The following is a 13,983-nucleotide window of genomic DNA, read 5'->3' as shown; positions in this document are numbered from 1 at the left end:
GAGTGATCAGAAGGGGACAATGAATGGCACATGAGTGATCAGAAGGGGACAATGAATGGCACATGAGTGATCAGAAGGGGACAATGAATGGCACAGAGTGATCAGATAGGGACAATGAATGGCACAGAGTGATCAGAAGGGGACAGTCAATGGCACATGAGTGATTTTCAACAATAAATGTGTACTGTAATCTTCTTCATGGAAAAATAAGACATCCCCCTGAAAATAAGACCTAGGGCACATTTTGGCATTTCGAAAAATATAAGACAGTGCCTCATTATAGGGGAAACAGGGTAGAAATTATGCCAGGGGTTCCCTGAAGACCTTAAAAGTATTGTAAGGGTTCCCCATATTATAAAGGTCAAGAAACACCGGGATCACATTTTTGTTCACAGGTCCTGTTTAATATATATATATATATATATAAATATATATATTTATGTACAGCTATGTACAGCAATGCTCTGATGTATCAAATCACAAGTGAATAGGGTGGTAAATACCTTAGTACATTTTTGCAGGTACCATATTTTTGTCTAATACTCGAGTATAGACCTGTGACTATCTTTCACTTGATTAACATGTATTATAATGCCTTATACTTATATATGGATCAGGAATTGCCTTTACTACTGACGTGGACAGATGGAGAGAGCTTCGACGATTTTCTCTGTCAACATTGCGAGATTTTGGTTTGGGGAAGAAGAGTTTAGAAGACTGTATTGTAGAGGAGTGTCACTGTCTAGTTACTGAATTAAAAAAGTCCAAAGGTAAGGGGTAAAAAAAATGCAAAATGTATCTAATAGTGAGGAGTTATGATCCCTGTTTTATTCATTGCCATTGACAATAAACATTTTATGTTGTAACTATAACAATATTTTTATTGTGGTTGATTGCCTAAACTAACAACACATCTGGACCATTTGACAAAAGTAAGTGGTAAGCAAAACACTGTTTAGTCATGGCACAAAATCCAATCAAAACCTTCACATATTACTTTGGGAGTTGTAAAAGAGCAATGAGTCAAGTTAAGGAATCTATATCTATGAAACAATTAGATAGGAACAGGAGGTACAAGCTGCATGTATCAGTAACCAGTAAGAGACTCAAGAAACAGCTGGGTCTGGAAGAGTACAAATAGGAGGGTCACCTCCTATTTGTACCTTCATATGAAGTATGTTGGAAACATTGGTGTACTCTTTCTTGTGTATCAGTAATTAGTGTAGCAATAAAATGTTCCCATGTATCAAAGAATAAATGTACATTTGTCTTTTTGTTGTAAGGTTTCATAACCAGGGTAGCACAGACTTTTACCTCTTCCTCCCCCTCCCACCTGCTTGCCAACCCACCCCCACCTCCAAAAATACTCTGACATGTACCTTGGACCTAAATTGGCTGGTAAGCAGCGTTTTTTTTAGCAACATATTAAACTAATAACCATTTTCCAAACATAAATAATGATCACTTTTACAACTTCTTATAAACTAAATATACATTAACATAACATTAATAAATTACCAATTTACCCCTATAACGTTAAACAACCGTATCCCTTATCTTGAAAAGTCTGCACCACAACATGATTTCCATTCCATAAACATCACCACTTTGACCCCTAGCCAGCACCGCCTCAGGGACCATAACTGCTAATTATTTAAAGGGGACAACACCAACGAGGATCCCCCATACCAAAATGTTTCACTTTTTTACCTAACAGGACCTTTGACTTCCACAACCCCAACCACCATCATGCACAGAGGAGAGACCTCACATCTGTACTCTTCTTCACACTTGCAACTCTCTTTGTACTCCATCCCGTAAGCCCAGGAACCAAATTTCCATCCCAATGGCATTGGGATACACATCATAAAAGGCCCCATTCCTGGCCACAAAACGACCAACATCTTTATTTACCTTGATCCTCGCTTTGTTATTCCTCTCCACAAAGCAAGTTCCCTTTCAACTGGTCCAGGCCACTATATCTGACCAGACCACTACTAAGCCTTGCAACTTCTCCCAAAACCTCAAAAAATAAAATTTCACATATCTAATCAGTTCCCTCATTGATCGCTTCCCCAGGTCAATGCCCCCACATGGATCACCACCATGCCAGGGGGCCTATCCAAAGCCGCAAATTTGCAAATCTCGGGCATGACTCTATTCCAGAGCAGGCTGGAATACCAAACCAGCGGAACGTCTCTTCTTCCCTTGAAAAGCTCAACTGTCCTCCATTCGTCCTCACTTCCTCTCACTCCACCAGACGTAGGAGTGATTGACTATCCATACCAGAAATTCCTGACCACAAAAGTAATGGAAACAAATGCTTGCCCTCTGTATTCCACACCTTCCATTCAAGCCCCCCTTCCCCCTCCTTTTACAGAAAATGAGGCCTGACATACAACTGAAACTTTTTGGATTCCCATCTCCCAATTCTTCTGATGACCTCCTCACTCAGATCCCACCTAGCCGCCTTGGTAGCTGTTCCAATCCAAAAGGAATGTAAGGAATTACCCTCTGCTGCCAACCCCAGCCCCACCAAACCACTGGCCCCGATGACATGAGAATCTTTTATTGGCCTGCACTCCCCCTAGATTGTCACAGTGAAGACACATCATTTTGTTTGCTAACTCCAGCCCACACAATCCCTACGCCATGACAAACAGAAAAAACTCCACACCACCAGATTCCCCCTCTTCCTCCACTCCTGTGGCACCTCCGCTAACACACTCCATGCACCCCCACTGGCCTCAACCCCCCTCCCCACCTTCTATAGGCCTCTCTCCTTGGCGACTGGGGGCTGCGCTTCTTGGCAGCCGCAGCCCCCTTCTCCCAAGCTCTGCCTTGGTGGCGATTCCTCCCTAACCTGGAACTGGCCTGGGCCTTTCTCAGCCCAGCCAACTGGCTAGGAGGGTCCCTATGGGGGCTTCCATTGTGGCGCTGAGCCTTGTGAAAAGGGTCAGGGCTCAGGTGCATCGGAGGCCTGTGCCTATCATGACCTCACCCCTTCCAACCAAGCTGAAGGAGGACATACAAGAGCCTCCCCAGCACCTCAACTACCCTATCCTGCAACCAGGCCTCACTATGTGACACTGCTGCCTCCCTGAGTTGGTTTATTAGTTTGTCCACTAACTCTTCGGTCCCTCACCTCTGTCTGCTCTCAAACTTTTTCTTCCCAAAGACATCCTGTCACTTCCAATCCTAACCCTTCTCATACTACACTCCCCTTTAACCTCTTACCAACTACCTTCTCTACGCCTCCCTAACCATTTCCTATTCTCCCTAACTCTTACCCACCCTGGGCTATTCCTTGTATCCTGTCATGTAGGCCCTACACTTACTGTTCTTATTGCTGCGGGCCTCTTTATCTATTCCATGCAGAAGAGATATTGTTGTTTTGTCAAAAAGAAGCCCATGGTGGGTGAGGTATGGGATAGCCAACAGTGTAGAATTGTTTTTCTTCCAATTGCAGATGAGCATCTAGCGCAACTAGAACACTGAGTGTCATCCTCCCCAACCATGCCAGTGACTGCTAATTTCAGTATTCCATTATGGCAAACTACTATTTTACTGTAAAGGTTTTCTGTAAAGAAATCAACAAAAAACGATGTGTGCAGGGCGGTTGGGCCAGTATGATTACCTAAGTCATGTTTCTTTATCTGCCATATTCTAGGATCATTTGTTCATCCACAACAATGTTTCAACAAAGTTGCTGGCAATGTAATATTCTCCATCATGTTTGGACATCGCCATGATTATGATGATTTCGAGCTTCTTGATGTCCTAAGCACCATTTCTGAAACTTTTCACATTATTTCTTCAGGCTGGGGCCAGGTAAGGGTCAAGGATAAGCATATTCTGGTAATGCCTTTTTTTCAATTTCTAAGTATTTATTTGTGTGTGTTCTAGTACACAGCACACAGAAGGGGACATAGTTTTATTGACTCCCAAAGAACACTTCCAAAAAAAACATTCTTGTCACAATGCAGCTTAAAGCATATATAAAGCACATGTAGAGCAGGGTTAAAACTCTTTCCCCTGTCACCCCTTTGAAACTCTCATTAAAATTTTATTGTGGCCTAGGTGCCTGCTGGGGAGATTTACCTTCTTTATTTGTCCTGGTAAAACTGAAACTCTTCCAATGAAGACAATTCCACACTCCAATGATAGATTTTTAAAGCTTCGTGTTGATATGTGTTGTTTCCCTACATTTGACTTGAAATGAACATCAAACACAGCTCAGCAAAATCCTGCATAGTAGTGTACATGGCAATTTAGAGTTTATTTTTGACAGAGCACAGGAAAATCAAAATGTCAACTGCTCTAAACAGTCTATACCTAACTTTTAAAGCAAGGTGCACATGGAAAGGGCACTCACACAATAAACAATGAGCAACACCAGTTTTATTGTATTTATGTGCAAAAATATGTGGAAACCACACTGCCTTGTCAAGGCCTTTCTGACAAGGTCCTAACTCTAATCTATTGAAGGTTCTTCTAAGGCAGCAGTCACCAACTGGTAGAGAAAATTTTGGTGGTCTGCGGCTCTGGTTGGTGCGCCCCCCAGTGGAGTCAGGAGAACGACCCCATTTAGGGCTGCGCACCGGCCAGAGCTGCAGACAATGTCCCTGTACAGATCGCAGGCTCGGGGCCGTGGACGGGTTGTGTCTCTGAACATGCGATAGGAGAGTTCGGCATGCTGGGTTCTTGCGGGTCCTGGCATCATGGCCGGGTTCTGGCATCATGGCATCCCTCTGGGAGAAATGTCTTCCCTTTTGAGTGACACACAGCTCCCTGTGCATGCAGGGTCCGGAGTCCATTAAATTAGTGGTCCATGACAACCAAAAAGTTTGCGACCACTGTTCTAAGGAACATATATAGGAACAAACAGATTAGAGCTAGTATGCCTTAAGGCTGCCTTTAGAGGTGCAGAGACACACCAAAACTCCAGCACAGTACAATGACAGCTTAAGACCCCTAGCATGTCCCCACACCAAACAAAGACAACAAAGAAAACAAAAAAGCAACCCTTCTAAACAAGGCCTCCAGACTTACCAGATCTTCCTTTCCTCTTCATTCTTCTTGATTGGCTGTGTGAGGATGATGTAGCAAAGGAGTTCATTCATCCCGAGAACATGCAAGGAGAACCAAGATTGCTGGGGCCCCCTGGCAACCAAAGCTAATGCTGCGCATATGCAGATCAGCGTTTTTACATTATATCAGAACCATAAGGCAGATAAGTTGGGGTTTTGTAGATCTTTTTACAATACCCACCTGCATGATCTTGAATTTTTTAAATTGGGACAGTCTCTAGGTATAAACATATTAGATCCGTACAAGAATACTTTATATAGCTTTAAAACATGCTCATTATATGTGATTTACTATGGGTTATTTATGTACTTTCAGATGTTTGAAATGTTCCCCACAATCATGCAGTTCATCCCGGGGAAGCATCAAAAAATTTTATCCAACATGCAGAAGCTCCTCAGTTACGTGAAGAAGAGAATAGAGAAGAACAAAGAAACTCTGGATCCAAATTACCCCGGAGATTATGTGGATGCTTTCCTCAATAAAATGGAGAAGGTAAATATGGAGCACCTAAATCATTATAAAATGTCAACCACAGATTGCAATGGTAATTGCCCACTTTTTTGCCTTCCTTGTAGTTTTAAACAGTATTTCATGAATTCCATCGACCTGTGACAACAAACAAAATAAAAATTCCACTGAAATTAAACTGCAATTCCATTGATAGTGAATGTAATAATAAAAAAAAAGCCAAACCCTGTCATTTTAATGAGGTGAAGCACCATCTTCAATGAGAAGGTCTTAAACTATTATCTTCTCAAGGGCAAGGGTATTTTTTTAATGATGGGAGGAGCATTGGTTATACTAGTTAACTGGTGTTAAAAACAAAAAGAAAATGTTTTTTTTTTTTTTTCATTGTCATACCATAAACTTTTCTGGATAGTGCAGTCAAGTGTTAGAGCCCTTTTGTGTTTTTACTGCTATTTTGACTTTTTTGTCACGGGGACAATGGTTTTACCATGAAGGAGATGGGAAGTCTTCAAGAGGGACTTGTACATAAATAAAGAAGACATAAATGGAAGTGAGGGAACATTTCCAAAGTGAATAGAAATCCTGATTTAGACAGGTCACCCCAAAGTTTTCCTGATTTTAGGATTTTTCCACATATCCTTTTGATTACGAGAAATACAAAAAGCTGCAAGGAAACCCTAGAGGAGTTATGTATAAGGGAGTCAGAGAAAGGCCTTTACAAAAATACAAAAATTCAGCCGTACAAAATCAAGACTGACAGCATCTCTAAGTTTATTTGTAGTAGATGGTATTGACCCTATTAAATCTAATGAAAACAATCTCCCAAGTTATGCATACAACATATAAATTGATATATTTCCTTGGAAATTTTTTTAGGAAAAGAATAATCCCAAAACTGAATTTAACTTCGAAAACTTGGTGAGCAGCACTCTGCAGATCTTCTTTGCTGGTGTAGAGACTACAGGCTCAACAATGACCTATGCTCTTCTTATTCTTATAAAATTCCCAGATGTCCTCGGTATGTATGATGTTGTGGCCATTTTCTTTTTCACTAAGGATATGTAAAATTTGACATACTCAAACATTTCACATTTAATGGTTAAAATTGCATGCAAAATTCAGAACTAGTAATTTGATCTCTTTGAATTTATGTTTATGGCTCCCATCTTATAAAAAGAATGGCACAACCCCTAATATGGCATTGTCAGCAAAATTACATTGGGGGTGAGGGGTACGTTAATGTACAGTTGGGAAAAGCAATGTTGAAGTTGGTGGTATTCCCGAGATTGAAATTGAGGACTTACGTGGTCTTCGCGAGCCCGCAGAATCCTCCAGTGATGCCAGCCCAGCACCTAGGTCCACTTGGTGATGCCAGGGCGGCATCGGAGACCCATTGGCTATGCCCGGCATCTGCCTCCCCTAGCCTTGCATTCCGGAGATGCGTAGCTAGGGAATGCAAATGCCCGCCGGGTATGCCACCTGTGTGCGGGCAGTATGCTTGCGTGGGGGGGGGGGGCGGGACCAGTGGAAAATTTAAAAATAGAAGTATTTTCAAATGTCAAATGTACCGACATTTAAATAATCATACCGCCAGGCCAATTGGACAGAAAAAAACTATTGTACAACTTTGCCCTGGGGACGCTAATGGCTGTAATAGCTTACAGTTACATATTTGTAATAGCTCTTTATATTTTAGAATGTTTTATCACTGTAAATTTTTATATGATTAAAAGAAAAGAGTATCTGCTTTTTATTGAAATCAAACATTTCTCCAGGTATAGAGTTCAGCAAACCAGGAAAAGGAGAGCAGAAATGTTGGTTCTTGGGTTGTCACATGGCTAAAACATAATTGATTCTGGAGGAGCTGAGGTACTGCTGTTGCCTATTCAGACAGGCCTGGAATGGGCAATAAGGGAGTGTAGTGGAAGGCCTGCATGATTGTGCCTACAGGGAGCAGACAAGAAAGGGCTAATAAGTTGTTTTGGGGTGAGAAGGAGGTCACTTTAGGGGATTGGTAAGGAGGCGGAGGTGAGGGAGGGATTAAGGTGATAACAGGTGAGGGAGAAAAGGGTAATTTGTTTTACAGGGTGCAGAAAAAAGCTCCCCACCCTCCCACTCCCTTTTGGGTGTGTACATAGGTAAGGAGGTGTTAGCATGAGGGTAAGGTTGGAGCAATTGAGGTCCGCGAGGGGTGTGTTTTTTTTTTATTGGCAACATTTTCAGTGGTGTGGAGTCTCAGAATTGGTAAAAAGTGGTGAATGGAGTATACACATATGGTAGTAGTCTGTGTTTAAAGGGGTATCGTTCCCGAGCTGGGACAATTGGCGGCTGGGAGCAAAACTATGTGGTAATAGGGGACCTCAAGGACCAGCAACCAGTGAAGATTTAAGATAGATAGTAAGCTAGAATGGATAATTCATGTTGAAATAATTGTTAATTTATGTTTTTTTTTGTTGGTATTTATTGTTTTGTTTAATACTTTTGGTGTTATATTTGATATTGTTATTTCAAAGTTTTATTTATTTTAATTTAATTATTTTTTATTTATTTATTTAATTTATTATTTTGACATGATTTTGTGTTTCAAACTTAATTATACTTATACTATTATATTATACTGTAAAATACATTTTCATGAAAAACAATGTACGACTTTTGGACATAAATCTGGACAGAAATGAACCACCTAGGAGGTTAACAGCTATAGCAGCTTTTAGTGGCATACTAAAACCAAGCAAAATGTATTTGGTTTAGATTACACAAACTTTAATTAATTATAAAATCACAAAGATGCATGGTTAAATGATATATACAAACAATACAAGGCAATGTATCCCATCCAATTGGGCATATTGCTTCATCAATATGGACTTCAGATCCACATCCCCTCAATTTCAGACATGTTTCACATCAGAATTGAAGTGTTTTACAACAGAACTGTTTTACATCTAAAAGACTTGTGTGCTAAGTAATAGAAAATATTGGGAGGCACATGAGCCCATTCATAAAGCACTTTCAAATATCATGGATCAGAAATTGTTACTTGCATATGTACTTAAACTATAGTTCCACAATTAAAATTTTGTTCAGGCAAGATTTTTATAAAAAAAGGGATAAATAATATTTAAATCACTTCCCTTGAACAGGCAAGGTGTGTGAGGAGATTGATCGCATCATTGGCCGAGATCGAAGCCCCAAAATGCAAGACAGGAATCGGATGCCATTCACGGATGCTGTGATCCATGAAATGCAGCGATTTATAGACCTTATTCCAATGGGAGTGGCTCGGAAAACTATAAGGGATGTTGCGTTTAGAGGGTACTCTCTACCTAAGGTAAATGGCTCTTACTAGGATAATGTAGCAGCTATAGCCCTCACTTTATGCCTGTAAGTATTATTTGTTTCCACTTAAAAATCAGTCAGGATTTAAAACAGAACTAAACCTGTGATACTCAACTGAAATTGCAGCTATTTATGTAAATAAGTTGCCAGAATACAATGAACTTACAGAATACAATAACACAAACAATGATACCCTTTTACACTATGCAATGGTGTAAATGGGTGCTAAATCAATTGTAAATTCAGTTTTTACGTAAATATTTGTCTATGTTCTTTACTTAGTTTATATACACTACTTGTGGTGTTTCACCACAACTAACAAGCTAAAGAACCCATTACAAAGAAAACAACAAGTGGAATAGGCAACAAAATAAAATGTAATCGAACTGCTGGGGATCCCTCACATGAAATACAAACATTCTAATATAATTTGGTTAAACACTTATATTTTCTATACAACTTTTCAACTTTTGTCTTTACAGAACATTAACATTTATCCAATGCTTACCACGGTCTTAAACGACCCTGCTTGTTTTCTGTATCCTAATGAATTCAACCCCAAGAATTTTCTTGACGAAAAAGGCAATTTCAAAAAGAATGATGGTTTTATGCCCCTCGCGGCAGGTAAGTATATAAATATATATGTTCAGGGTGTAATTTAATTTTAGAGTGCTCATCCCACTTTTATTTAGAAAAAAAAAACATCAACACAAAATATCTATAGTTTGCCCTTGCAGGGGACCAAAGTCATCACAGCATGACAAAGTAAAGCACAATTTTAGCCTGCTCCCACTTTCCCTGACCCTTGTCAGAGTTTATAGTCCCAGAAACCTAAACATTTGGAAACCTCCTGCATACAGGCTACACACAGCCTTTCCACCAGAACCATCCTCAATTTCTGACCTGGCCCACCCATACCTTCCAGAACACTCCAGGCCTGGATCTCAAATAAAAAGCTACAGAACAACACTTACTGACAGCCTTATCCAGGTCCTTTAATTTCTGTTCTATGTGAAATAGAGGTAAGTGATGCCCAATACTTTCTAAATTTGGCATCATATGTTTGATTTTGCTACTTCTACACCATTTTTCCACTTTTGTTGAAAACAAAATTGCTGAAATTGAAAACATTTTCTTGTCCACTGTATTTCCAATTCATTTAAAACTGCAATGTAGTAAAAAGAACAAGAAAACAGTTAAAACGTATTCTACTGACCAATACATTTTAATTGTAAACACAATAATATAAACAAAATACATGTGCACATGTACATATGTACAGATATGCAAAACAGGGGTAAAGTAAGCATTAAAAGTGTTCATTTCACAAAAAATAGCAGCTTAGCTCTAGTTTTGCATCCACTCATTTAACAAAATGTCCTTATCAAGAACCTTCATACCAAGAGCACTAGGTGTTATAGCAATGAGAGTTGCAGATTTAAAAATATAAGATTGCTTTTTGAACATATATACTACATATAATAAAAACAGAGGTTCTGAACAGACAGGCTGATTTACTTTTTCAACTTTCAGTTCTAACTGGGGTATCACCTAAATAATACTGAATTTATTTACTTTCCTACAGGAAAGAGGAACTGTATGGGAGAATCTCTGGCCCGAATGGAAATTTTCCTTCTAGTTGTTACAATTTTGCAGAATTTTGTATTGAAACCTGAACTTCCCAGGGAAGACCTGGATCTTAGTCCTGATGTATCTGGATTAGGGAATCTACCAAGACAATACAAGATAGCCTTCATTCCACGTTAGCAATTAACTTATTTTTGTCTTGGTCTGAGCCTTAAGTAGTCCTTCCTTCTGTTGCCTAAACATCTAAGCAGATGAAATGATAGATTTTGATATTGTGCTTGTAAGACTTGGTCAGTACCAGTATTCCCCAAATACCAGTCCCCCAATCTATTGCCACAGTCTTCATCTGTAAATTTCTCTGGCAAAAGAATCTTGGGTTCCACGGGAAGGGCCGCCACAGCAAGATCCAAGTTATGCCTCTGAAGCTACTGAGCAGCTACGCACTGTGCCAACTGGTTAACAGCATCCAGGAACTGAATTTGTTGGCGTAGATCCTCCATAACTGTGGGTAGTTTTGTTTTGGCCTGTTATAGCATCTGCTGGGCTTATCTGTGCTGGAGAGATTCTTGAGTGGTTTTCCGTTACTGACCTTTGCCTGTTCCTTACAATCTGCTTGAAGTCAGCCTGGACCGACCTTTGCCTGTGACCCGGACTCTGATTGTGCCTTTTCCTTTGTACCTCGCTTGGTGGACTGATCCCCTGTGTATGACCTTGGATTGTTCTGGATTCCCTGGTAATTTTTTGTACTGTGTATCTGTGGTCAGCTGCTGGCCCCAGACACCATCCCTTGCAAACTAAGTCCTGAGGGCAACCGAGTGCTGGGTGTCTCCCGATACGGAACGGGGGCTAGTATAGGTGAAGACCATGGTGTTATATTGACTGACCTACTAGTACTGACCAGGGCCTCACAGTGTTCAATAATTTTAGTTTTAATGTAAATGGGCTTTGCTTCATCCTAGTAACTGCTACAAATAACAGAATCATGTTCATTTAACAATAGAAATTAATTGTTGTTTGTTGCTTAAGTTTAATTTGTATGTAAGTCGGAACAGTTACATTATTTTAATAAATACAATTAGGACAGTTGTTTGTATCAACATATTGTTAGGCAGCGTGGTGTCAGTTATTGTATAAAATCCTCACTGTGAGTTAATCACAAACAATGCAAAAAAAACTTTATGGATCCTGGACATACATTAACTATTGAAGGAAGATGTGCTTTGATATGCAAAAAAACAACTGCAGAGTTTCTTCTTCTGCAAGTCATGCAAACTGCACCCTTCCCCCATCACACCTCCATCTTGCACATGATCAAACACTCAAGCACCAAACCAAAGTTGTCCATATGTTAGATGTCCCTAACTCAAGGACTACTTGTATACATATAAAAATTTGAATCCTAATATTTGTGTTAAAGATAAATTTGTGGTGGAAATGGTTTCATTATTTTGTAGGAAATAATCAGATATTTTTGTAACACTAATAATAGTTTCCAGTGCCCTTTGTTTTATAAAGTGCCGGTGAATTTTCTACAGAAATGTGTTTTTTTTCTTCCTTAAGAAATTTAAGCCTTATGATGGAAATTTTAACTTTAATATTGGCCATTTCAGTTTTTTTTTTTAAGTTATTAGTAAAGCCTCTAACCACAAATATGTGAAAAAACTGGTTGCAGGGGAACCTGGGAAAACATATTCCAAGTAAAAACATTTTTAAGTTAAGGGTAGTAAATGCATTGTATTCAAAAATTGAAGGGTTAATACGTTTTGTAATTCCACTCATTAGCATAATCCACTTAAATGATATTTAAAAAATCAGCTAAAAAAGAATTCTATTGGGCTTAGATATTATGAATGTTTCCTTTATTTACATTTTCTTTAACAATACAGCTGCCTCCCCCCAACCCAGTGCAATTAGGTTTGTGAATGAATGATAGCATCACATTTATTGGGATAATGCTAATTGAATGCTAATTTGATTCCTTGTCTGCTATAAAAACCCTGTACCTAGGAATGTTTTTCACCAAAACATGTTTCCATAGACTACTAATTTCCAGGGCAATTTTTGTGACAATATAAACTTGAGGGGCTTTGCATTTAACTTAAACAATTGGTAGCTAAAAAGTTAGACTATATGCTTTATACATTGGCACAAAGAACAAACAAATGTTTTTGTCTCCTTGGTGCATCTAACCATGAATCAATTAGGCATAGGAGGGATTGTTATACATCCTCCATGACAAGCTGCACTTCAATAATTCTATGAGATTCTTACACCTTGGTCACCTGTACCATCATTTCTTCATCCTCCTCCTACAACTTCACCTTCTCATTTGTCCTTTTCTAGGGACACTGCCTTTGTATTGTTAATTAGAAAGTCTTTGGAAACTATGGAGCTCCACAGTACCACACTATCCAAGGAAAAATATACTATGCTGTACATAACCTACTCTACCTAGGTGATTGTGGCCACACAAGACAGGAGCTGATAATGGCTCTGCAGGCTTAAACTGAAGTGGTTGATCCCACACAAGGTCCAAGAAAGCAAGGTTGTGAGTGTCAATAAGCCCGACCTCTTGGAAACATGTTACACCCGACACACATACTTTAACTTTTCCTAACTAATTTCCCAGGTAAATAGGTTAGTTAAGATGTAAAACATTATTACTCATTTTAGATGGTCTTAACCAGCTGGAGCTTACTTTACAGCAAGCCGTGAAAAACACAAGCTACATGAAAAGCGGTGTATTTCTGATGGCCCAAAGCATTTGAATTACCCATTTTATATAATGTATAGACTGGTAACAACAGAACACTGTCCTGGGCTACACAATTAAGAACTTGGATATCAGATGCTCTGTGGAGTTAGAGGTTTCAAATCCAGGATATCTATGTCATTTTGACTCGCTTTATAAAGCAATAAGGAATAAAGTATTCGTCCTGAAAAAGAGAAGAAAGCTGTGGGAGCCATGCCAGGGGCATTCCATCTGTAATAAACCCAAGCTTTAATCCCTGCCTAATGTTTTTAATACATTTTTTCCAAGGTCTACTTGCCTGATTTGATTGGGCTCATGGGTGCAGTTCTCCAAACGGGGTGTCATAGGCTATTTGAAAAGGTATACACATGAGCTTACTCCCTACTAGTTGGACCCCTAGAAAGCTTTTTTATTCTTTACATTACCTTCTAGGCAGCCAACCAAGATGCCCAATATCAATTTATAGTATGCTTTTAACGTAAAGAGGAACTAAACTGAAAAGTGCCTAAAACAAAAAAAAAAATACCTTACCTTTAAGTTACTCCTCCTGCTCTTACTGCTGCCTGCCCATTGCCCAGTACCCAGCTCTCGATGACTAGACTCAAGCTCAACAGGGTCTTCTTTCCCCTAATTCCACCAAGCCTTTTCCCTTTCATGTGGTTTCGGTAGATAGTAGGTGGGGACAGATTGGAATCCCGTTCATCCATTCATGTCTCCAATAGGTACTGCTTCTACACTGTCCA

General features: G+C 39.4%; 1 protein-coding gene across 1 annotated transcript in view; it reads left to right on the top strand.

The window, feature by feature from the left end:
* Nucleotides 1–11,587, top strand: part of LOC140343582 (cytochrome P450 2A11-like) — a 16,573-nt gene extending 4,986 nt beyond the window's left edge. The window contains exons 3-9 of the mRNA XM_072430296.1: nt 618–770; nt 3,671–3,831; nt 5,407–5,583; nt 6,436–6,577; nt 8,706–8,893; nt 9,384–9,525; nt 10,487–11,587. Of these exons, the coding sequence (XP_072286397.1) occupies nt 618–770; nt 3,671–3,831; nt 5,407–5,583; nt 6,436–6,577; nt 8,706–8,893; nt 9,384–9,525; nt 10,487–10,668 (1,145 nt within the window). The 3' untranslated portion in view covers nt 10,669–11,587. The remainder of the gene's footprint in view (nt 1–617; nt 771–3,670; nt 3,832–5,406; nt 5,584–6,435; nt 6,578–8,705; nt 8,894–9,383; nt 9,526–10,486) is intronic.
* Nucleotides 11,588–13,983: the final 2,396 nt, after the last annotated feature.

This window comes from Pyxicephalus adspersus, chromosome Z, assembly GCF_032062135.1.
Source record: "Pyxicephalus adspersus chromosome Z, UCB_Pads_2.0, whole genome shotgun sequence".
NCBI lineage: Eukaryota > Metazoa > Chordata > Amphibia > Anura > Pyxicephalidae > Pyxicephalus > Pyxicephalus adspersus.
Note: the sequence above shows the minus strand (reverse complement) of the source record. Positions and strands in the feature narration are given on the sequence as shown.